The 25,961-nt window shown below is 44.1% G+C and overlaps 1 protein-coding gene across 1 annotated transcript in view; it reads left to right on the forward strand.

Moving 5' to 3' along the window:
• Positions 1-693: 693 nt before the first annotated feature.
• The window catches only part of PKD2L2 (polycystin 2 like 2, transient receptor potential cation channel), a 44,755-nt gene continuing 19,487 nt past the window's right edge, over positions 694-25,961 (forward strand). Inside the window, exons 1-9 of the mRNA XM_066615070.1 lie at positions 694-764; positions 2,945-3,046; positions 9,527-9,660; positions 11,057-11,313; positions 12,813-13,040; positions 17,295-17,523; positions 19,049-19,219; positions 23,162-23,343; positions 24,718-24,838. Coding sequence (XP_066471167.1) covers positions 707-764; positions 2,945-3,046; positions 9,527-9,660; positions 11,057-11,313; positions 12,813-13,040; positions 17,295-17,523; positions 19,049-19,219; positions 23,162-23,343; positions 24,718-24,838 — 1,482 coding nt within the window. The 5' untranslated portion in view covers positions 694-706. The remainder of the gene's footprint in view (positions 765-2,944; positions 3,047-9,526; positions 9,661-11,056; positions 11,314-12,812; positions 13,041-17,294; positions 17,524-19,048; positions 19,220-23,161; positions 23,344-24,717; positions 24,839-25,961) is intronic.

Genomic DNA, 25,961 nt, shown 5'->3' on the forward strand with positions numbered 1-25,961 from the left:
GCCAAGCACACATTGCTTATATGTAACATATCTGAAGCAGCCTGTCCCTGAGAGGATGAGCAGATACCTAAAAGAATGGCCAGGGACTTGTGATAATGGTTTATTAATATCAGGGATGCAGGGTGAGTGGGGAGGCTGGTGAGGCAGAGCCTCCCCACCGGGGTCCTTTGAAAAGCACTGCCACCTGTGAGGTGCCCAGGCCCCCACCATGTGCTCTGCTCTCCACACTCTCTGCATGGAGAGCGCAGAGTGCATAAGTTGTGGGTGCTTGGGTACCTCACAGGGTGGTGGTGTTTTTCAAAGGTGGGGAGGCTCTGCCTCACCAACATCCCCACCCACCAACCATCCCTCATATGAATATATAATTATGTTTTTAAAAAAGACAGGACTTCAGAGGTGAAAGAAGGCTTCTTGAAGAAGCTCCTGCTGTGCTCAGGACTAGCAGGAAGGCTGCCATGCTCTGGGAATCACCCCATTCAAATGACAGCACAAGCCTACGGTTGTCTCCTCAGAAGGAGGGGCTTACTCTCAAGCAAGTGTGCTCAGGGCTGCCCTGCTGGGGCCCCCGCCCGGGAGCACGAAGGGCGCGCCGCCGTCCTTTGTCCAGGCAGCGGCCGCGGGTTCGTTATTCGAACCCCCCGGAGGAGGCTGGAAACGGCGCTGCCGACGACGCCCCGAAGCCGGGCCGCTGCTTTCATTGCCCGCCATGGAGCCCGCCAACGCCAGCCAGGACACGGCCACGCTAGACCGGCGAGGCACTTATGGTGAGCTTGGCGGCGCCCAGCGCGCCCCTGCCGGCGAGGGAGCGCGCGCTCTGGGCTCGCTTAGCCAGGGGCGTGCGCTGGCTGGGGAGGCAGCGGAGGGCAGAGCCTCCCCACTGGAGCCCTTCCTGAAGCGCCACTGCCATAGCACCCACCACTCACCTACAGCGCAGGTGGCTTGTTGGTGCTTCGGTGCCTCACCCAATGGGTGACTGCGGTGGGGAGGCTCTGCCCTCTCCTGCCTCCCCCCCAGCGTACCCCCTGCACTCAGCCTAGTTTGTTTTGCTGCTCCAGGATGACCAAGGCATCCTCTTTTGCCCTGTCCTCCTTTTCAGCCTCCTGTCCTGGAAAAGAACTTAAACATTCTCCTTTTCCCTGTGAGCAGGCAGCGCATAGCCTTCTTGCAGTTAATATATTACATGTAAGAACTTAGTTTTTCATGTAAGTTTTTTTAATATGTAAGAACATAGTTTTTACATGTATTATTATTATTATTATTATTATTTATTATTAACAGTATTTATATACCACTTTTCAACTAAAAGTTCACAAAGCGGTTTACAGAGAAAAATCAAACAACTAATGGCTCCCTGTCCCAAAAGGGCTCACAATCTAAAAAGATGCAAAAGAACACTGGCAGACAGCCACTAGAAAAGACAGTGCTGGGGTGAGGTGGGCCAGTTACTCTCCCCCTGCTAAAAAAAAAAAAAAAGGAGCACCCACTTGAAAAAGTGCCTCTTACCCAATTAGCAGGGATGGATCACATGCAACCCCACCCACTGCACACAAAATATACAATTAAATTTGTAATTGAGAAGGTTTATTATTTACAGAGAAGATTTGGAGGTTGCTGCTTTTGTTGCCAGCTGTGCTCCTCCACGAACTACCACAGAGAGTAGAGAATGGAATGCCCACAGCCACAGTGGACACTCCAGTGGAAGTAATCAGGCAAGCTTTTTTTTCTGAGACATTGTGGACCACTTTGCAGGGTCTCCAGGCCCACCTGCGGTCCACGGACCATAGGTTGGGAACCAGTATTCTGATGGGTAGTGAGTCCCCATGCTTTTAAGGCACATACATAACACGCTCCCTTTTACAGTGTATCTGTTTTTGTGATGTGTTTCTGGAATAACTAATTCTAAAATTACTGTGAATATGGGTGGTGCACCATAGGCCAACCTTTGCACCAAAGGCCAACCTTTGGTCAGTCCTTGAGAATTACTTCCAAGCAAGTTGGCATTAGATCAGGCTCCAAAGCAGGCATGTGGGGACAGTCACTCAAGCCACCACCCCACATGCCTTCATACGCACAATTAGAAAAGAGATTTCAATTCCATGTAACAAGAATATAAAAAAGAGATCAAATTGACTTTGCAAAGTGCTGGAAGGACATATTGATTATCTTTTAGCATCCTCCATTCTCACAACATGACCGAGCCATTGCAGGCGTCTCTGTTTCAGCATTGCATACATGCTAAGGATTCCAGTCATGTTGTGAGAATGGATGATGGCCGGATCCCAAAGGATCTCCTCTATGAAGAACTCAAGGAAAGGAGCCCTACAAGGAAAGGAAAGTGCAAGTGCAAGGAAAGTGCCCTACAGGTAGACCACAGCTGCGATACAAGGACATCTGCAAGAGGGATCTGAAGGCCTTAGGAGTGGACCTCAACAGGTGGGAAACCCTGGCCTCTAAGCGGCCCGCTTGGAGGCAGGCTGTGCAGCATGGCCTTTCCCAGTTTGAAGAGACACTTGGCCAGCAGTCTGAGGCAAAGAGGCAAAGAAGGAAGGCCCATAGCCAGGGAGACAGACCAGGGACAGACTGCACTTCCTCCCGGTGTGGAAGGGATTGTCACTCCCGAATTGGCCTTTTCAGCCACACTAGATGCTGTTCCAGAACCACCATTCAGAGCGCGATACCATAGTCTTTCGAGACTGAAGGTTGCTAACAACAACAGCATCCTCCTCAGCATCCTTCAGTAGATGTGTTGGTGGCAACTAGCGTAGTTCTATTCAGTGCATTCAGAAGCAACAGTAGTTTGATGGAGAGTATGTTTTTCATTTACAAACCTGCAGATAATCCAGATAATCTGAATTTAGCAACATGGAAACTTAACTTCGGTTAGACCTGAGTACACATATCACAATATTTTAATAAATTTATCTCTGACCATTTCCACACTTAGGTGGTTTGAAGCCTCGATTGACGCATAGTAGAGAGCTCGAAATGAAAACTACTCTTCAAGAACTATTGATCTACGTTATTTTCCTAACAGATTTATGTATATGTAAGTCTATGAACAAAATGGATAACTTGTTTTTTTGTGAACATCATAGTGGGTACAAAAAAATTACTGGTGCATATGTTTCAAGTTACATGTGAAAAATCATGTTTACAAACTGTTATAAAACCAGAATAGACCATTCATTGGTCTAATTTGCTGCTGTTCATAAACTACTTTCTAGACCAGGGGTGGCCAACTTGTGGCATTCATGCTACTAGTGTCCATGTGCCGCTAGTGGCATGAGTGCCGCAAGTTGGCCACCACTGGTCTAAAAAGCAGTTTATGAACACTAGTGGCACATTCAAAGTCGCCATATATTTTTAAAAATCATTTAAACAACAACAAATAAAGCACAGCAGCTGTTTACGGTTTGCTTGATTTCTTTGCTACTCCTTACATAGCTCACTTTCAAGTTTCTAATGCTGCAGTGGGAACACTTAGGGCGGCCACAGCTAATCTGCTTGATTTACTTTGGTTGGAAAACAGTGAGAAAGGCAGGAAAAGAACAATGAACAGGAGAGAAAGCCAATAGGGTGGATGCTAGTGAGCTGCAGAGCAGCATAGAGATGGCCAATGAGATCAGCAAAGCCCAGGTGGCCTAGCCAGGCAGAGAGACAATTTTTAGTAAAATCATCCACGAAGAGATTCCAACAAAGATCATCTTTGAAAATGAGAAGGTGTGTAGACAGAGGGGGGGCTGGGCTGGGCTGTGCAGAAGGGCAATGAACGTGCATTATATGGATCTTGGAACAAGACCTGCTCGGCTGGACTAAAGGTCCATGCAGGCCAACTTTGGGCCTCATCAGCACTCAGGAGTCTTTGGAAAGCTCCAAAAAGGCAAGAGTGCTCCTGTGTTTCTTGCTTTGTAGCTTCTAGCACTTGGAGATATACTGCCCTTGAACTTGGAGGGTCTATTTAGTTATGGTAATCTCTAAAAGCAATGTTAAGATGGAGTGGCACATTCAAGATTCTCTACATAAAAAGTGGCACTTAAAGTACTGCGGGTTGGCCACCCCTGTTATATCTAGACCAACTCTTAACTATCTCCAGGAAGGTATTATAAGTGTGGTTCTGTACTTAATGCAATTCTGTTCTTGTATCATTTATGTTCCATTTTTTAATCATTTTTTAGAATGCTTGTGGCTATATGGAGTAGTGGTTAAAGCAGCATTTCCAAAACTTTTGATACCTGAGCACAGCTTTTAAATGTGGATTAAAATGGCAGGCATATTTAGCTCTAAAAGTTCTATTTGTTTTTTCTTAATCTGCTCTCAGAACTAGCAGTATCTAGCAACAGTTAGTATTGCTTCCGTCCCTTATTTTGCCCATTCATTCCAGGGCATGGTTGGGACTGTCCTTTCTAAGATATGGTGGTGCTTCAGTGATTCTCATGCATATCAGTTGTAGTGCAGGCTGCATCAAAGAATCAGTTTCTCTTTAATAATGGAATTATGTCACTACTCACAGATTGACAGATGGAGATCATTACTGCAGGACCTCCCTATTCTGAAGGGTATAGTGACAATCAACGATTGTCCTCTGCCGTACCACTTCACATAGTCCACCTATTTGAAGTACCACTGGAAGTAACTGGAGATGACTGAGGGTCTAATCCTATGCAATTTTCCAGTGCTGGTACAGCCATTCCAATGAGGCATGCACTGCATACAGGGGAATAGTCACAGAGGTCTTCCCCAGGTAAAGGAACATTTGTTCCTTTTCCTCAGGGCTGCATTGCAGCTGCACTGGCACTGGAAAGTTGGATAGGATTGGGCCCATAATCTCCAGTTACTTCTGGGTTGGGAGACCAGATGCAATTCAACGAACATGTGGTAGATGGAGAGCTTTTTCGAGCATGGAAAAGCATGTTTTGGTGCTCTGCCCACCAAGCCAAGCCTCCTACTGCTCTGTTGCATTGTGTTCCTAGTCTTGCTGATGGGCAGCAGGGGTCCAGGGGTCCTGCAAGTAGCACCAGACACAACCTCAAGTATCACTGGTGGTAGTTGAACCAGTAGTTGAGAAACACTGGTGTAGAGGAAGGCATCCAACATGGTTTCTTAATTTTTCAAGGCATACTTTAGCTCCCCTTGTGTCACCATAGTCAGTGACTAGTCAAAACAGTTTGGCAATACCGGACTACCATGTTGGACTTAATTGTGGGACATGTAGGTTCACATCTCAGCAGCTTGCTGGATGGTCTTGGACAAATTGCTGTCCTTTGGTCTAATCTAGAGGTTTTTATTTATTTAATTTATTTACTTCATTTATACCCCACCTTTCTCCCCGAAGGGATCCAAGGGACCCAACATGGAACATGTTTTTAACCTGTTCCAGGGAGCCTGGAATTACTCAATGCATGGATGAGACGGTGGTGTAGGGAGGAGGGGTTTAGATTCGTTAGGCACTGGGGAACGTTTTGGGACAAGCGGGGCCTGTACAAGAGGGACGGGCTCCACTTGAACCAGAATGGAACCAGACTGCTGGCACATAACATTAAAAAGGTGGCAGAGCAGCTTTTAAACTGATCCCTGGGGGAAGGCCGACAGGAGCCGAGGGGCATCCGGTTTGGGACTCCTCATCCCTATGGGATGAGGATGGGGAGGTTAGAGAACAACAAGACAAAGGCAGAGTAGGAGAAGAAATTGGGAAAGGTAGCGTGATGGGATGCGATAGACGGTTTGGCACAATGAGAGGATGCGGGGACAAAGGAGCGAATAAGCAGCCCACCCTGCTTCCGTGTACAAATGCTTTTATGCAAATGCCCGAAGTCTCCGAGCAAAGATGGGAGAACTGGAATGTCTGGTCACTAGGGAAAACATTGACATAGTGGGCATAACGGAAACCTGGTGGAATGCAGAGAATAAGTGGGATACCGCCATCCCGGGCTATAAACTCTACAGGAGGGACAGGCAGGGGCGTGTTGGAGGTGGGGTGGCCGTTTATGTTAAGGAAGGGATAGAATCCAGCAAAGTAGAGATTGAAGGTGGGTCCAACTCCACCGTAGAATCTCTGTGGGTTAAATTACCAGGCTTGTGCAGTGATGTAATACTGGGGGCGTCTATCGTCCTCCAGACAGAAATCGGATGGGGACCTTAAAATGAGGAAACAGATCAGGGAGGTGACAAGGAGGGACAGGGTTGTAATCATGGGGGACTTAAATTATCCTCATATAGACTGGGTCAATTTGCGTTCTGGTCACGATAAGGAGACCGGATTTCTTGACGTGCTAAATGACTGTGGCTTAGAGCAGCTAGTCACAGAGCCCACCAGAGGGCAGGTGACTCTGGATTTAACACTGTGCGGTACGCAGGACCTGGTTAGAGATGTCAATGTTACGGAGCCTTTGGGGAACAGTGATCATGCTGCGATCTGTTTTGACATGCACGTTGGGGGAAGAATACCAGGTAAATCTCTAACTAAAACCCTTGACTTCCGACGGGCGGACTTCCCTCAGATGAGGAGGCTGGTTAGAAGGAGGTTGAAAGGGAGGGTAAAAAGACTCCAATCTCTCCAGAGTGCATGGAGGCTGCTTAAAACAACAGTAATAGAGGCCCAGCATCTGTCTTCACAGCAGAAGACCTCGGGCAGATACCGCTGCCTGAACGGCCCCTCCTGACCGAGGAGTTAAGTCAGATAGAGGTTAAAAGAGAAGATGTTTCAGACCTCATTGATATACTAAAGATCAATAAGTCACCGGGCCCTGATGGCATCCACCCAAGAGTTAGTAAGGAATTGAAGAATGAAGTTGCTGATCTCTTGACTAAGATATGCAACTTGTCCCTCAAAACGGCCATGCTGCCCGAGGATTGGAGGATAGCAAATGTCACGCCTATCTTTAAAAAGGGAAAGAGGGGGGACCCGGGAAACTATAGGCCGGTCAGCCTAACATCTATACCGGCTAAGATGGTGGAATGCCTCATCAAAGATAGGATCTCAAAATACATAGATGAACAGGCCTTGCTGAGGGAAAATCAGCATGGCTTCTGTAAGGGTAAGTCTTGCCTCACGAACCTTATAGAATTCTTTGAAAAGGTCAACAGGCATGTGGATGTGGGAGAACCCGTGGATATTATATATCTGGACTTTCAGAAGGCGTTCGACATGGTCCCTCACCAAAGGCTACTGAAACACTCCACAGTCAGGGAATTTGAGGACAGGTCCTCTCATGGATTGAGAACTGGTTGAAGGCCAGGAAACAGAGAGTGGGTGTCAATGGGCAATTTTCCCAATGGAGAGAAGTGAAAAGCGGTGTGCCCCAAGGATCTGTCCTGGGTCCAGTGCTCTTCAACCTCTTCATAAATGACCTGGAGACAGGGTTGAACAGTGAGGTTGCAAAGTTTGCGGACGACACCAAACGTTTCCGAGTGGTGAAGACCAGAAGTGATTGTGAGGAGCTCCAGAAGGATCTCTCCAGACTGGCAGAATGGGCAGCAAAATGGCAGATGCGCTTCAATGTCAGTAAGTGTAAAGTCATGCACATTGGGGCAAAAAATCAAAACTTTAGATATAGGCTGATGGGTTCTGAGCTGTCTGTGACAGATCAGATCTTGGGGTGGTGGTGGACAGGTCGATGAAAGTGTCGACCCAATGTGCGGCGACAGTGAAGAAGGCCAATTCTATGCTTGGGATCATTAGGAAGGGTATTGAGAACAAAACGGCTAATATTATAATGCCGTTGTACAAATCTATGGTAAGGCCACACCTGGAGTATTGTGTCCAGTTCTGGTCGCCGCATCTCAAAAAAGACATAGTGGAAATGGAAAAGGTGCAAAAGAGAGCGACTAAGATGATTACGGGGTTGGGGCACCTTCCTTATGAGGAAAGGCTACGGTGTTTGGGCCTCTTCAGCCTAGAAAAGAGGCGCCTGAGGGGGGACATGACTGAGACATACAAAATTATGCAGGGGATGGACAGAGTGGATAGAGAGATGCTCTTTACACTCTCACATAACACCAGAACCAGGGGACATCCACTAAAATTGAGTGTTGGGAGAGTTAGAACAGACAAAAGAAAATATTTCTTTACTCAGCGTGTGGTTGGTCTGTGGAACTCCTTGCCACAGGATGTGGTGATGGCATCTAGCCTGGACGCCTTTAAAAGGGGATTGGACAAGTTTCTGGAGGAAAAATCCATTACGGGGTACAAGCCATGATGTGTATGCACAACCTCCTGATTTTAGAAATGGGTTATGTCAGAATGCCAGATGCAAGGGAGGGCACCAGGATGAGGTCTTTTGTTATCTGGTGTGCTCCCTGGGGCATTTGGTGGGCCGCTGTGAGATACAGGAAGCTGGACTAGATGGGCCTATGGCCTGATCCAGTGGGGCTGTTCTTATGTTCTTGGACGTTTATCTGGGGTTCTGCAATGAGAAGATGAGCTATGGTGGACAAGTTTTCCTGAAAGGTAGCTTGTGACCAGTGATATATTTTTTCCTAATGTGTGCATCCATAGCATGAGCTGAGCAAGCACAGTAGAACATGTGCATGTTCTAGTTCGCATGACCCAGAATCCTTTGGAGTATGCAAAGCTTTTATGACAGATAAGTTGATGTTGAAAGTTTTCATTGAAGGTCGAAAGTATGGAACAGCATTGAGGGTAGGTATGTTGTCATGAGCGCAGTCCTATCCTGCACTGGAACAGGCAAGCCAAGAGGCTTGTATCCAGTGCAGGATAGGGGCCATAAGTGGCTCAGCCAGAGGCAAACATTTCCCCTTACCTCCGGGTATAGGCCACTGGCCACTGGCCCCATGGGTCTCCTCGGACTTGCGCCACCTCTTGGAGTTGCTCTGTTCTCCCTGGGGACAGGGGTTGGGATCAGGCATAACTCCCGTTCCCCGTCCACCCGCCCCCTGGGCCGCCCGCCGCCCACCCAGGAACACCTCCCTCCTGCCTCCTTCCCACCTCTGCCCTGCCTACCTGTACTTCTTGTGTCCACACAGCCATGCCGACGCAAGGTGCTTGGAGGAAGCTGGTGTGGAGATGTGTGGCGCCATCCCAGCACACACCATGGTGGATGTCTGCATATCCCTTTGTCAATAATGTTAGCAGTTTATAGATGCCAGTGGAGAACATTTTGAGTTTTTGGTCTAATAATTAATTAACTGGGTCAAGCAACTGCTTCTGTGTACACCTTGTGAGGTATATGCATGAACTGTACATAATAAATTTGATACTATAGTGTGCATACATTTTCTTGAGATGCCCTGTTTACATGTAACTTTAGCTTTCATGTGCTTGCACAATCACATCTTTATACAGCTGACAGCTGTATATATGGTTGTATGAATTAGTTATCTCAGTATAATACAATATTGCAGGACCTGCATGTTTTTGAAGATAACTTCATAACTTCCTCTCTTGACATTTAGCCTTCATGGAAACTTAGAAAGAATTTTTATATTAGGGTACTTTTAATAAATGTGATAGGTGTGGTGTTTGCTAATCTCAACTATGTGAATTTCTTCCTGATCTGTTTATTTTTAGTGACATTTGGCATGGTGAGCACAGATATGTACTATCTAAACAAAATTATGTCAAATCTCTTTCTGGAAACCCCAATATCAGAAAAAGATACTACTAACTTCGTAAGCATGAGCAGCATTGCTGACTTTTGGAAGGTAAAGTGCCTGTTGTTGCTATTTGTTTTGAAACTGATGGTGTATTTTTCTGCAGCTGTGTAAGTTTACACAGAGAGAGAGAGAGAGAGAGAGAGAGAGAGAGAGAGCGCAACCTACCAAATGATCAGCCACTACTTCTTTATGTTTTTGTTCAGGCAGTACATCAAAAACATGCATCTTTGGTCAGGACAAAAGTATCATTTTTGTCTCTTGGACCACAGTGTCCTCAACTTAGCCTTCCTTACCTACAGTGCTGGGTTGTGTGCCCCCTTCTGTATATGAAGGTCTCCTTTACATGGTTGATGCAATCAGCTAATCACCTGGTGGTGAGGTGGTAGGGTAGGATTGCTTCTAAGAATAAGTACTTGATCCTCTCTCCCCTAGTCCTGCACAGTGTGGGTTGATAGTTTGTTCCACATGCAGCATGTCTTATGTATCTGAACTTCACTCTAGGAACCTGCATATTAAAAGCCTGTCTTTGTGCGCACAGTTTATGTTTGCTACATCAAGAAGTCTCCCAGAATCTTGGTGGCCAATATATATGATTGCACCGTTGCTACCCTCACTAGCCTATTTCAACCAGCTTTGGGAAGGATATATGTGGTGGTCTGGAAGTGTTCTTGTTCCAGAACTCCAAGATACCTGATGCCAACCCATCTGGGTGTTCTTCCAGGCGGACCCCTAAACTTTTTCTCCTAGTGGCCATGGTAAAACTAAATGCACCATCAAGGTTGAGCATGGACCACCATGGGGAACTAGTGCAGGGCTTTGGCCTCAGGATCCCAGCCACCTGGTATCAGCACTGTATGTGGGTACTATGATGAGACTGGAGCCACTGGTGTTTATGGAAAACAATAAGATTCTACATAATTTCCAACATATCATTATTATACTGCATATATAAACAGATCAGTATATATTTACTGATACAATGAACCACTGTATAGGTTTATATCCATAGGTTCCCTTTCAATGGTAAACTGGGAGTTTACCATAGTTAACAAAAAAGATGTTTTGAACTACTCAGAGGTTTCCCTGTGCTCAAGGTATTTATGTACATAAAGCTGTGTGTGTAGAGGCTGTCTCCACTATCGCCTAAGGGCAAAGAGCTTTTCCCTTACTGGACAACAGTGGAATGTTACTTCATTCATTGGACTTTGGGATGCTATACATCTTACTTTACCAAGTGAAGTCCAATGATTTTTTTTGTTGTAGTAGCCTAGACAGGATATATGAAACAATTAAGGTAAGTGGACACTTGATGAGGCCATTGTGGCTGCTTGGCTTCCATCTCTACCCATAACTTTTCAGAACATTATAGATTCTGGTTAAAGTTTCAAAAGGAGTATTTGTTCTGTTTAATAAAAAAATTAATATCTTTTTATTTCATGCACAGTTTTTAGAAGGACCACTTCTTGACGGCCTTTATTGGAACAAGTGGTATACTGAAAATTCCTCAGATGTCAATGGAAATAGCAGTCATATCTACTATGAGAATTTACTATTAGGAGTAGCCCAGATTCGGCAGCTGAAAGTCCGTAATAACACATGTTCTGTGTATCCTTCTTTCCGGTCTTTTATGAAAGAGTGCTATGGTAAATACAGCTTTGCTCATGAGGATAAAGAAAGTTTTGGCCCCAAGAATGACACTCCGTAAGTAGAATGACAGTTTTTCTGGTGTTCTTTCTTATCTGAACTCATTTTAAATATATTTTAGCAAAATGAGATTTACTTTGGGATTTAATTTTTATAAGGGAGCATTAGAAAAAGAATTAATACATTTTTGTTGTCTATTTAAACCATCAGAAGTCTAAAACAATATCTATGCTTAGTGAGCTCAGTTAGTTCCACCCTGATGATTTAAACCTATGTCAGTTTGTCCCGTAAGACAGTGAGCCAAATACCTTAGAGATATAGAATTTTGCCATTACTGACTGCTCTGCTACAGTCCAACTTTCCCAAATCCAAATTTGTATTCACTGTTTTTAAATTAGTGTTCTGTAAAGTGTCAAACTGACAGTTGTAAAATAGCCTTTCTCTCTTTTACAAAAAGTTGTAAAATAGCCTTTCTCTCATTTACAAAAATATTCTTAGGATTAACCAGATTACTCTAGTGAATGTTAAATTTATGTCAACAAAAGAATACAGTATTGTATATTATATGGCTAAACAATCCTTTGATTGGTTTAATGATTTTTACCTTTCCTTCCCTTTGGAAGGGGTGCCCAAAGTGGTTTAAAAAAATGCTACCACAAATCCCTCGTAATATGAACTTAATGCAGTGGTTCCCAAACTTTTTGTCGCTGGGATCCACTTTTTAAAATGACATTCTGTTGGGACCCACCTGGCTTTACCAGACTAAAAAAAAATGTTTCATTTTACCAGCCGCTCAAGCCTCTGTTTTTATCATTTTTGCTATGGTGGGGGAGAACGTATCTGGAGTGTATGTTGAGCTCGACATTCAATGGTCCAATTGGGACCATTCTGGTGGCCTAACATCCCCCTTTTTCTGGCCGTTGATAAGAACTGAGGCACAGTTGCTGACTTGGAGGTAAAAGTACACATAAAGCACCAACTTCATGACAGTGACACATGGATGACATACTGATGTCATAGTGGTGATGCGCTGCCATCTGGATGCCATTGAATAATAGGAACGGATGGAAGCTTCTTTCCTGTGACTAACAGCAGTTTGGGATTGTGTGCTTTTTTCTTTTTTTGTCAAGGCCACAGTGGGAAAGAATCAGTGGGAAAAAATTAAATATCCCCTTTCCTTGCTCTGCTCTTCTGATCTCTACCTCCTCTGCTTGCAGGTACTATTTAACTTAAAAGAAATAAACTTGCAAGGGCCAGACAAAGCTTCATTTTGGTTTGAAGTGAACAAACAACAAAAAGCTTTCTTCTGCTTCTGCTATAATGCTCAAAACTGAGAAAATATCTTCTACTTTTTCTGCTCCAGTACCCACTGTTAGCCACAACCTACAATATGAGATTCACTTTCACTCTTATTTTTAATTGTATATGTGTCATCTGGTTCTTTCTCTTTCTGCTTTTCTCATTCTCGTTCTGTCTCCCTATCCCATCTCCAACAGCATTCAGATGGAAGAGTTCTGTATGTGAATTTAAGTGTCCTTTTCCCTTCTCTCCAACAGGTGGCATTATTCCACTTCTTCCAAAATAACACTAACCCCTTGGCATTGGGGCCTTATTGGTCTATACAGAAATGGAGGATTTAGGTTGACCTTGTCCAAGTCAAAGGAGCTAAGCAAACAAAAGCTTGCCTTTCTCAAGGAGCACAGCTGGATAACCAGAGGGACAAGAGCAATCTTCATTGATTTTTCAATGTATAATGCCAATGTAAACCTCTTTTGCATAGTTAGGTGAGCCATTTTCTACCCTTGGAATCCCACTTTCAAGAGAAATGGAGTTGGATATCCTTAACAAGTGTCAAGTTGGATATTATTAAAAATACAGTAATTTCATAATCAATTTAGTGCAAAGTAGGGTTTGCATCTTAAAATGCATAGCTATTTTTTTTTGTTGCAAAAAATTATGTAGTATCCAATTGTAATTAAGAAGAAAGAATATCAGATCAAAAGAAACCTGGTAGGTCAGTATTTGTTAAGATTCTTATTTTTCTCAAAGAAATGTTTGCCTAGATGGATACACACCACATGTTGGAGGAAAACGTTACTCTTCATAGAACAGAACTTCCAGCAGTTTATGTAAGGTTTCATGAATCTCTCCAAGCCTGTCTCTGGTGCCTAACATGTTATGTTATCCACACCTTGCAGTAAGCCAGGCCAAAGCAATCCAGAGAAAGGCTGCCCTCTAGGGAGCAGTTTTAGGCTGGATGCCCAAGTCAGCTGATTCTCAGGTCTTATAAAACCCATGTTTGTCTCCAAGGCAGCCTGGAAGTCTGAGCAACATATTCTTTCCCTACTTGGCCACTAGTTTGCTCTTGGATTGATTCCCTTAGCACTCCGTCATGGATTTCCTTATCCTCTGGCCATTATCTTGATTGACATCTGGTACTTGACCCTAACATAGCCCTGACTGCACCTTCTGCTGCTTACCCTCTCCACCACAATTGTTCCCATGCAGCCTGTCCCAGCCCCATCCAGGGTTTGAGACATTGTGATTATTAATTTTATTGATCTATACAGCATAGTATACTTACCAGGACACCATCTGGGGAGATATAAGTGAGATTCTGCAGAATATTCTCTCATATTAGTATTCAGAAGACTGAAGCAGGCCTTTGGAACTACAACAGAAGGCATCTATCTCCGGACCAGATCAGAAGCTGACGGAACATACCAAGATCCAGGTCTACAGAGCTTTCGTCCTGAGTACACTTCTGTACTGCAGCGAGTCATGGACTCTTCACTCACAACAGGAGAGGAAACTGAATGCTTTCCACACGCGCTGCCTCTGACATATTCTTGGCATCACCTGGCAGGACAAAGTTCCAAACAACACAGTCCTGGAACGTGCTGGATTCCCTAGCATGTATGCACTACTGAAACAGAGACGCCTGCGTTGGCTCGGTCATGTCGTGAGAATGGATGATGGCCGGATCCCAAAGGATCTCCTCTATGGAGAACTCGTGCAAGGAAAGCGCCCTACAGGTAGACCACAGCTGCGATACAAGGACATCTGCCAGAGGGATCTGAAGGCCTTAGGAGTGGACCTCAACAAGTGGGAAACCCTGGCCTCTGAGCAGCCCGCTTGGAGGCAGGCTGTGCAACATGGCCTTTCCCAGTTTGAAGAGACAGTTGGCCAACAGTCTGAGGCTAAGAGGCAAAGAAGGAAGGCCCATAGCCAGGGAGACAGGCCAGGGACAGACTGCACTTGCTCCCAGTGTGGAAGGGATTGTCACTCCCGAATCGGCCTTTTCAGCCACACTAGACGCTGTTCCAGAACCACCTTTCAGAGCGCGATACCATAGTCTTTCGAGACTGAAGGTTGCCAACTACTAGTATTCAGAGAAAAAATTATGATTGTTAATCCATAAGTGATTCCATGTCAATATCCTGGGCCCACTTCACCATGTAATCTTTTATATATTTAAATTCACAATTATATTCTAAGAGTTTTTTTTTCAATTTTGGCTATCATCTGTTTTGTTAATAAGAATATTTCCAAGATAGTGGTGTTTCAAAGATGAGTAAGATCTAATCTGAAAGTACATTGAGGATTTGTTCCTCTTAGCTTAATTTTTGTTTTTGAATAGGTATGTTGTTTTCATGCATCTGGTTACTTTTTTTCCCCTCCATGGGTAGCATCCCAACTAGTGCTTCTGCAGTTATGATTCCCCTCTGCAAATAGAAGAACCTCTTCCATTTGTACAAGAACCGATGGCAAAAGAGCTAGTTGAGATGCTATCTCATACCTGTTACTTTTGAGGAGTAACAATGAGTGTAATATCAACTATAACAAATGCTATGGAACATGCAGAAGGACAGATTCTTAGTTTATACTCATCCCATAATGTAAAAAGAATGCATAATAGAATATGGGCCCAATCCTGAACAGTGTGTGCCAGCTTACTGCTGGCACGCACTGTTGCAAATGTGCCATAAGGCATGTTTGCAGGCCCTAGTGCCAGGTGAGCGCTGGTTGTAGCCCAGCGCTGGGCTACTGCTGGGCGGCTACCAGAGCACTACTGCTCAGCGGTCGCACAGACCACCAAGCAGTGTAAAGATAAGCAGGGGCATGGGGGAAGGCGGGAAGGAGGTGTTCTGGGGAGGGGGGAGGCAGGGAGAGGGTGGGAAGGAGGCGTTCCAGGGAGGGAGGGAGGCGGGCAGGACGGATCCAGAACCTCCATGTTGGGCTTGCCGTCCTACATGGAGTCTCTTTATTCACCGCTGACCTTTTGGTTGACAGTTAATTGAGCAGCCCCATTGCGGGGCCACTCACTTTACCCAGGGGAAGGGAATGAAAGTCCCCATCGCCCGAGGAGCCATCCTCAGCTGCCCAGAGTGTGCAGGATGCAGTAGCTGCCATTTTCAGTGCCACTGCAGCCCCACACCGCAGGCAGCTCAGGATTGGGATGTATGACTTTGAACCTTTTCTGTCCGTGTGCTGTCATTTGACTATAACAATTGTCATCATAGGGCATTCAATTAAATTACAGTAAAAATTCTGTTATCTGGCATGTACAAGGAGTGAGAATTGCTGGTTATCCAAATATACCAGTAAACAAAGCCTTCCCAAGACTTATAAGCCTTCTCCATACTCTTCCCTCACTTACCTGAGAGGGCTTCCTCTGTGATGCCATTCTGCCCTTTCCTTCTTCCTTCTTCAAAGATGGGCTGGGAGGCTTGCTTAAGTAGTACACTTGTTTCAATGGCATCTCTACCTGCTTAAGGTGGCTGGCAACAATTCTGGTTAACCAAGTGTGCCACTTAACCAAATGCTGGTAACTCAAATTTTAGTGTTTCAAATTAGCATAGTGGCAAAAATGGCTGTTTGTCCACTCTACCATCTAGTTCATACCATTATTTTTTAATTCTGCATCATCAGAATAATGAAAAGAGACATATATTAGATGCCTTATAAAAGCCATCTTTAGCACAAAGTATTCCAAGGTTCATAAAATTTTAAACATTCTCATTGTGAGCAATTTTTCCAAATTTTTGAGGATCATTTGAGTCCAAATATCAGGAACAGGCTCCATCTTGCAATTTCTCTCTGATCCACAAGATGTCCACAGCGTATTATTCTCCTTACTTCTACCACGTTTTTTTCAGTCAGGCATTTTTTGAATTTTTCTTACAGATGTGATTAATGGAGAAAAACGAAACGAAAGAAACAGTCTCAAAGAGACAAAACTCTTTCAAGTCTTCAAGAGAATTTTAAACATAATGTTTCAGAATTATTTCTTTTATTGGGAACTTACCTGAGCATATGTGGGAACATGAATGACTATGACAGTGATTTTTTATGTGACAGTTAGACACTCCATTCCTAATCCATTGTGTGTGTGTAAAATCAATGACCTTGATTACATGGGCAGAGGTGGATATTTTAAGGGGGGTTATTATTATATAGAAAAAAAAGATTGACAACAGCTGTACACCTGTGCTGCCGAAAACAATAAAGAACAGTTGAATTGGAATGCTTTAACACCAAAATGTTTCAGTTGTTCACAATCTTTATCAAGGCTTGTTTGAGATTCTACTGAATCTTGTGTGGTTAATCTTGTGTGGTTTTTACTTCCCTTAATAAAGATAGTTTGCAACTGAAGAATGCTGAGAATTAAGCACTACAGTGCTAGCTGTTGTTTTGGGCATTATTAGTATTACTATTGTATTCACCTGTGGTCTTTGTGAAACTTGCCACCAGTGGTGGACTTGCCACCACTGAGGAATAATCAAGGGAAGGAAGGGGGTTATTATCTTTTCATTTACTCACTGCCAAAGCATAAATGTAAGAGAGGGGAAGGCTATAGGCAGATTTACCTAATACCACAATGATGTGCCTGGGCAGCAGTTTGAGGAGTATATGATAATATTATTTTGGATAGCTTTTATGCCTTACATGACTTTTTTTTTTTTTAAGAACAGGAGTTTATCATGACACTTCTGTGGGATGTTGGGCTACCAACCACTCTCACTTTTGTTTCACAGGCTGCTTGTGGAATTTCCTGCCACAGGTGGCGCACTCCCTTCCTGGCAGTTCCACTCTGTAAAGCTCCTCAGATATGTCACCTATTACGATTATTTCCTGGCCTCTTGTGAAGTCATCTTCTGCCTCTTCATCTTCACTTTTATAATCCAAGAATTAATAAAAATGAAGAAACTGGGAAAAGAATACTTTAAAGATGCTTGGAACTGGCTGGATATGTTGCTGCTCTTGGTGAGTCTCAACATTTACATGTGACTTGGAAAACTTCAGCAGACAAAAGTTACTATCACAGATGCCATATTCGTTGCAGAGATGGCAAGAAATATAACCCTTCTTCATACCGTTAGAGAGAAGTGAATGCGCTGGGGAGGCACAATTGTGCAAGCAGCACAGGCATGATGGTGTCTTATATGATCTTCAGAGAAGGAATTGGAAGAAACATAGGGTTTATTCAAATGAGAGATCCCCTAGCTAGAGGCCCTAAATTTTGTTTTGGTAGCTTTAAAGGGGTAACTGTGCAAAGGTCAGTTTTGGAAGTTATGATGAAGCAATTAAAAAAAAACCCACCCCTTAGCAGTACACCATATGATTGAGGAGGAAGTGTTTCATGGTAAGGAGCTTAGGAGATGCTGTCACTGAATGAAGGGCATTGAAGTCAGCTCTTGCACTGTTACCCTTGAGTTCCCTTAAGCAACCCTGAACAAAAATTGTAGCTATAGGTCTCTGAGGGCGCAATCCTAACCCCTTATGTCAGTGCTTTCCAGTACTGGCATAGCGGTGCCCATGGGACATGTGCTGCATCCTGCAGGTGGGTGTCACTCACAGAGGCCTCCTCAAAGTAAGGGAATGTTTGTTCCCTTACCTCGGTGCTCCATTGCCCTTATGTCAGTGCTGGAAAGCACTGACATAAAGGGTTAGGATTGCACCCTAATTTATCTAACCAAAAGCCACTGAGATTTTAAGTTCAAATTTACCATCAAAGCATGGAATGCAGGGCCTCTCTGGAAAATTAGTTCTGCTTCCCTCTTCCCCCCCCCCTTTTTTTTTTTGCAGAATTAATCTGTGGAACTCCTTGCCTCTGAATGTTGTGATGGCACCTGGCCTAGATGTTTTCAAACAGACATTGGACATCTCAGGTTACAAGCCATGATGTCTATATGCAACCTCTGGGTTTTAGAGTTAGCCTATTACTGAATGCCAGATGCAAGGGAGTGGAAACAGAATAGAAGTATCTTCTTGTCTTGTGTGCTCCCAGAGGCATCTGGTAGACCACTGTGTGATATAGGAAGCTGGACTAAATGGGCCCTTGGCCTGATCCAGCAGGGCTCTTCTAATGTTCTTATGTTCCTTCCAGTCCATATAATATTAAATATATATGTTGGCTACAGTGCACACTGAAACACAGTGGGGCTTACTTTTGAGTAGTCTTGCATAGGATTGCCCTGTTGTATCATATTTCACAGTACTGTAAGGAGAAATCAAGATAGCAACTATCAAGCACTTGAAAATTGAGAATTTTCTGGGAAAAAGTTTTTAACATTGTTACTCTTAGGCTGAAGCATGAATACTAATGTTCCCTGAAGTAAAAGGACTAATTGATCATCTACTTATCCGTTCTTTCAGTGCATTCATGTCTTGTAAGAATGAATTATTTACCTTCCTTACCCATTTATTGATTAACCTCATTAAAGGATAGCACTTTAAGGAACATTGAGTTCATAACCTCACAGAAATCTACTCTTTTTTTTAAATCCAGTTGTCGCTTTTTGCTATTGCCTTCAATGTTTACCGAACTCTTGAAGTGTCAAGGTTGATGGAATATCTGCTTTCCAATTCATATGCCTATCCAAACTTTTATTTCCTTGCATTCTGGCAGACCCGTTACAACAATATGATTTCAGTGAATGTTTTCTTTGCATGGATAAAGGTACAGTTCTCATCATTCCTAAGCATATTAATAATAATGATAGATAGACAGACTGTATTTGCATACTTTTCTCATAGATTTAAAGCAGTTTACATCGGCAGGATGGCATAAACTCCAATTTTTCCAAATGGGATTTTTACAAATATTGTTCTATTTGTATAGAACCCTTCATTCTCCAGATATTTTTCTTCATAGTGTGGTCATCTCTCTGGCTGCATTATTCTCATACCTTTAAACCTCCACAGGCAACTACAAATCAAGTTCAGGGCAGGAGAGAGAGCATAGTCCAGTTTTAAGAATCAGCTGATAAAATGGCTCAGGTGTTTAAGGTTCTCTGGTAGAGGAAGGGGTTAATTTCAAGAGTCAGGAATGCCCCCTTCCTCTCCCCAGAATAGGAATTCTCAGGTAAGAAATTCTGCTTTTCTTTTCTTCTCCCCTCCATGTTCCCATCTCTGACAGGGCTGATCCTAATTAGTACTCTGTGAGTTTATTGTCAACCAGGATGGATCTGCTGTGGAACTAAGGGAGCTTAAGTTTCAGGGCCCCTAATCCCAGAGGGCCCCCAAAAGCGACTTTAGTCCACATTGCTTAAAAATTTTGGGTGTACTACATGAGAAGGAATTTTTCAATAATAATAATAATAATAATAATAATAATAATAATAATAATAATAATAATATAGTGCAGGGGTGCCCAAACCCTGGCCCGGAGGCCACTTGCGGTCCTCAGGGACTCCCAATCCAGCCCATGGGGAGCTCCTAGTCTTCAATGAGTCTCTGACCCTCTGGAGACTTGCTGGAGCCCGTGCTGGCTCGATGCAACTGCTCTCAGTGTGAGGGTGACTGTTTTCCCTCTCACATGAACTGTGGGACGAGGGCTCCTTTCACTGCTTGCTGTTTCACATCTGTGATGCAGCAGCAGCAGCAAAGGAAAGGCCAGCCTTGCTTTGTGCAAAGCCTTTTATAGGCCTTTAGCTATTGCAAGACCTTCATTCATTTATATAAGTTCCATTTCTAATATATTCATTTATGTAAATTTATGTAAATTTATTTAAATTTGAAATGTAAATTAATTTTTCCCCGCCCCCGACACAGTGTCAGAGAGATGATGTGGCCCTCCTGCCAAAATGTTTGGACACCACTAATATAATGTAATAGTTTCATGACTCAACTTGATTAATTTTTTTGTTGTGTATATTGCAACAGTCCTAAAGTTTAAGAGTCAGTAGCACATACGTCTAGTTTTGGAGATATAGTATAACCTCATTAGTGAATGGTTCAAGCAGCTTCCTCATGAGGAAGCCATGGTGTAGGCTTCCTCATGAGGAAGCTGCTTGAACCATTCACTAAAGAGGCTATGCCATGTCTCCAAAACTAGATGTGATAGGGCAAAACGGATGTCATTTTTGGAATCCGCACCCCAAATATACCCAGGAATTGGTGTAACGTTTAAGGAAGCAAAATGTGTGTTGGCCTTTGTTATCTGTCATGGAACATCCTTATTGAAGAAGATAACAGTGGCCACCCAGACCTCACTGCTGGTTGTGAAGGGGTTCCCATAATAGTTCAAGCTTTAGGGTCCCCCAAAATGTCCATCACTAATTGTCAGGAAGAAGCTAAACAAATGTAACTGCTTCTGTCTCTGTTGCTCTCAAGTTCTTTATTAGCTTCCTGTTGATGCAAGAGACTGCAGGAGACCCCTAAGAGTGAGAAATTCTATCCCAGCCCTTGCATCAAGCTTATTAAGAGATTTGGGAATTCCTTTGCTCATTATTCCTCTCTATCATGGAATAGTATTATCACTGTGACATAACTATGCACTATATGGGAAAAAAATGGACTCATAATAGACTAGTGGCATCATCATAAAACATTTGTTCATTTTGTATTTTACCTGCAGTCAGCAACTAGTGGATCTCACTGTTAGATAGTTTATTTTCAGCACTTATGGGACAAAGAGCGCAATCTTATCCTGCACTGCAATAGGCAAGCCAGGAGGCTTGTGCTATGTCCAGTGCAGGACTGTGGCCAGAAGCAGCTTAGCCAGAGGCAAGAGGAAACTTTTCCCCTTACCCCTGGATAAGGGATGCTGGCCCCTATGGGTCTCCTCGGGCTTGCACCACCTCTGGAGGTGGCACAAGTTCGAGGAGAGTGGAGCAGCTTCAGGCTGTTCCATTCTCCCTGGGAACAGGAGTTGGGATCCAGCACAACTGCTGGAACCCAGCCCTGCCTCCCTCTCCCTGCCCACCCTGCTGCCTCCTTCCGGCCTCCCCCACGCCTACCTTTTCTCTTGCATCGGCCCAGCCAGGTCCACACAAGACTTGGCGGGGAAGCCGCCACAGAGGCTGGAATCAGCCTTCTTGTGTCGGTGCATCTCCTTGCGCCGATGTGGCTTCCTTGTAAGGAGGTGCAAACATGCCTTATGGCATGTTTGCGACCCACCTAGGCTGGCACAAGGGACTTGTGTCGGCCCAAGGGGCACTTAGGATTGCACCCTTAAGTCCAGCTCTGCAAATGGCCCCCATTTTTGTGAGTACAAAATTGCACTTCTGGATGTGGTTTCCTATCTGCCTATTTGTCAAAGATCCCAATCCCCCCCCCCCCCAGCAATGCAGCTGAGCCAATTGGGAGAGATCAGGAGACTTCAATGGGAAAGGGGGAATTATTTACCCTTTTCATAAGTCTCCTGCTCCAGTATGAGTCTCCTCGAACCTGTGCCAGCTCTGTAGCTGGCACAACTCCAAGGAGACAAAAGGGAAGGGAAGGCTGTTAGCAGATAGGTTCGAGTGTGCTGCCAGATCCACCTCCTCCCACAGCTTCCCCACCTTCTGCTCTCATTCTCATGGTGCAGGGATGGAAGTGAAAGGTAGTGATTTCTTTCACAGCTCCCTGGCACTTCACTCACCCACTTACGTATGGTGACAGCAGTGCTATGGGTGGGCAGCCAGAGACCACTGCTGCCAATTCTGGTAGCCATACAATGATGCACTTGGCAGAGAGTGTTGTTCTACTGTTGCCCCCATTAAAAGTGGGTGCTGGGGGTGTTCATTGGTCAGGTCAGCCTGCTCATTGGTCCTTAGCCAATGCCTGACTGACCACTGACACCAGTTCTGGATTGCCTCCTACACTTGGTTGCTTGAATCGCTAATTGCCACAAGAAAGTACAGGTAGTGCTTCTGTATCTGCAAGGGATCTGTTCCTGGTCTTCTCATGGATAACAAAATCCACAGTTTTCTGAACTAACCTGAGCCCTCTGAAGGCTACCGGAGCTGTGCCTCCAGAGGGCTTTTTGAAGCCCGTAGAGGCCACATGCTTCTGCCCACAGCCTCTTTGGGCTTCAGAATGCTTCCTAGAGGCAAAAAAGTCACTTGGTTTTTCATCAAAACCAGAAATGACTTTTTTGTGCTTTTAAAAAGCATTAAGAGGGCTGGGTTTTGATGAAAAAACCGGAAGTGATTTTTTTTTGCTTCTAGGAGGCATTCTGAAGCCCGCAGAAGTTGCATGCATCCACCCACGGTCTCTGCAGGCTTCAGAAAGCCCTGTGGAGGCAACTGAAGCACAACTTTGGGTGCCTTCAGAGGGCTCAGGTTGGTCCACATCTGGCTTAGTGTGGGTCCAAGGGATCTAGGTTGACCCAGATCTGCAGTGGAAAATCCACTGATAAATAGGCTTCAACTTGCATATCAAATTGTATTTTACATTCAAGTAATGGTCCAATAAGTCCTGGGACTTGACGTGATCACAGGAAAGATGCATTATAGCCAATGCCTCAATTTCCTGTATTTCTCCCTATCCCCCCACATAATAATTTCTGTTCTTTTGTAAAATCTTTGAAACCTAGACAAATATTATGCGAAGCTGATTTAAGCAAGTAACTTCAAGCCTGTACAGTAAGTTTATGATTTTATCTCATCAAAACATAAACTGTTCTTTTCTCTTCCAGATATTTAAATACATAAGCTTTAACAAGACCATGACTCAGCTGTCTTCCACTCTGTCGCGCTGTGCTAAAGACATCATAGGATTCGCCATCATGTTCTTTATCATCTTCTTTGCATATGCACAGTTGGGTTACCTGGTCTTCGGGTCGCAAGTGGATGAGTTTTCCACTTTCCAGAATTGCATGTACAGAGCCTTCCAAACTGACCAATATCATTATACCATCAGTTAAAGTAGTGTTTCCTAATGTAAAGTTCTAGATCTCATTAGATATTTGATGGCATTTTGTGGGAGACTGAGCTAACTTCATAAGCCGCACAAAAAGAATATGGGTGGTACAGGCAGGATCAACATATAAATGAGAGGCAAGATTGCAAAGCATGTCTTAACTTGGTGGGCACAGTGGACATTCCTATAGCAGACAGCCTTCTCGCAGCCATTTTAACATAACACATTTAAGATATTAATTCCCAGTCATTTTAAAGGAGTGTACACATGAGACAGTATGATCATTGGCTTGTACTGTGAAATCTTACCCTTTAGCTGATGTTAATTATATTTATTATTTAGCCTCTATTTAGCCTAATATGGGTAATCTCTAAATTTAAGGGTAATCTTCTCCCATTCCCATAGAATTATGCTTGTGCACACGCCATATATGAGCAGTGTTGTACACAGCAGCACATATGCCTTAGAAGCTATGCTGCAAACCAAGGTGAACATCTCAAAAATAATTATAAAAATTTGCAGACCAGTCCTGTTGTGCAGCACTAGCATAGCAGGTGCTGCACCAGTGCTGGCCATCACAAACATGCCGCTAATTGTACAAGTTGGCACATTTGTGAAACCTTGAGAGTAGACAGCACCGGTGGGAAGGCCTACACTATCCTGCCGGTGCCAAATTCAGACCTATGGTTGTTGGAGCAGGTAAGAGTTGCTCCATGCAGTGTAGGGGAGGGTGGAGGGTGGAACAGAGGTGGGGACGGGATGTTTTGGGGCAGAGGGAGGTTGAGGAGACTCTTAGCTCATTTAAACCGAAAAATCCTTCTGAGAGCAGATTTTAAGTGTTTTTTTAAGGTTATCAAGGTTCATATTTAAAATTCTGAGTTTAGACTTGGAACTGGGACGGCAGAGGAGGCCGTCCTAAACCCCTTCCAGGTCCTTGGAAGCCCTACACAGGGCTTCTTGGACTTGTGCCAGTGTTTAGCTGGCACAGATCCAAGTAGCCCCATTGGGCAGGCTGGAGCTCAACATGGGATCAGGGAACAAATGTTCTCTTACCCCAAGGCAACCTCTGGACTGCTCATTTTCACTTCTGGATATGGTATGCTTTGTGTGGCCCTGCAGCACTGGTCTGATTATGATTGGGCTGCCTGTCTTAGACCCAATTTCAGGAGAAATAGGTTTAGCAACTCAGATTAGGCATGTTACAATTATGTGATTGAACCTGAAATGATTAATATTTTTAAATTTCATACAAATGATTTAATACTACGTTGTATTATACATTGTTGAATAACACTGAATAATGACTGTTTCTGTATTTTACTTTCCACCAAGTTTCACCCAGTTTCGCATTGTGCTTGGGGATTTTAACTTTGCCAGTATAGAGCATGCAAACCGAATTCTTGGGCCAATTTACTTCATTACATTTGTGTTCTTTGTATTCTTCGTACTTCTGGTAAGATGTACTTTTGATATTTCAAATTGAAAATACAGTGGAGTCACATCTTAAGCAAAGATTAGGTTCTAAAGTCAGTGTGTAAGGTGAAAATTGTGTGTAATCAAAATTACCCTTGAATATCCCTTAAATCTGAAAAATTATGTACCGTCTATTTAAAAACTAGAATCGCACTACAAGAGGCACACAGGAATTGAGATGGACTGAGTGAGCAACCATTTCACGGCTCCCATCTCATGGTCACTCTGGGACATACACTCATTTTATGGCAGGCAGAATCACCTCCTACACCAGTGATTTTCAAACTCTCAGGGAGAGTTTGAACCACCGTAAGTCTTGGTGAGGGCAGGGTGGAGGCAGCAATGCAGTCCCCAGGACTGTGTCACTAATGGGGCTGCAGGGACTGGGATGCACTTACCAGTCCCTGCAGCAGCCTTCCTGGGGTGCGGGGAGCCTGCGCGAGCGTCTGCGGGGCTGACCATGTCTTCAAAAGTGAAAGTGGAGCGATCATGCCCCACCTCCTCAAAACCGGAAGTGGAGTGCAATTGCTCCGCTTTAACTTTTTGAAGGCTGGGGAGCCCTGCAGATGCTTGTGCAGGGTTCCCTGCACCCCAGACAGCTGCTGCAGGGATTGGTGAGTGCATCCCAGTCCCTGCAGCCCCGTTAGCGATGCAGTCGTGGGGATCGTGTCGCTGCCCCCGCCCCTTAAGGGGGCAGAGGCCAGGGTCTTCAGCCTGGGGCATCACGACGTCCCAGTTTGAAAACCACTGTCCTACACTATTTGTTGTTTCTCTCTTTCTTTTTCTGCTGAGCATGAATACTTGAATTCCTGTAAGTTACTTGAATTCAAGTAAGTTAGATATATGTATGATGCTACTCAACTGCAAAGTAATTAAAAGGCTCAGGATCTTCTGCTAAGATTAGGCTGACTCAAAAATGATAAAATGTACATATTTATATGGTTCTTTATATTTGTATCACAGACTTGATTTATTTTACAGTTATAGCTAGGTTCATTTTCTCTAAAATGTTTTCTGCAACCCACGAACACTGTAAAATCAAATTTAAAAATTAAGGGATGGGACGACATTGTGTTAGTTCTCCTGTCTTACAAATATAGTCA

The sequence above is a fragment of the Tiliqua scincoides genome, chromosome 2, assembly GCF_035046505.1.
Source record: "Tiliqua scincoides isolate rTilSci1 chromosome 2, rTilSci1.hap2, whole genome shotgun sequence".
Taxonomy (NCBI): Eukaryota; Metazoa; Chordata; class Lepidosauria; order Squamata; family Scincidae; genus Tiliqua; species Tiliqua scincoides.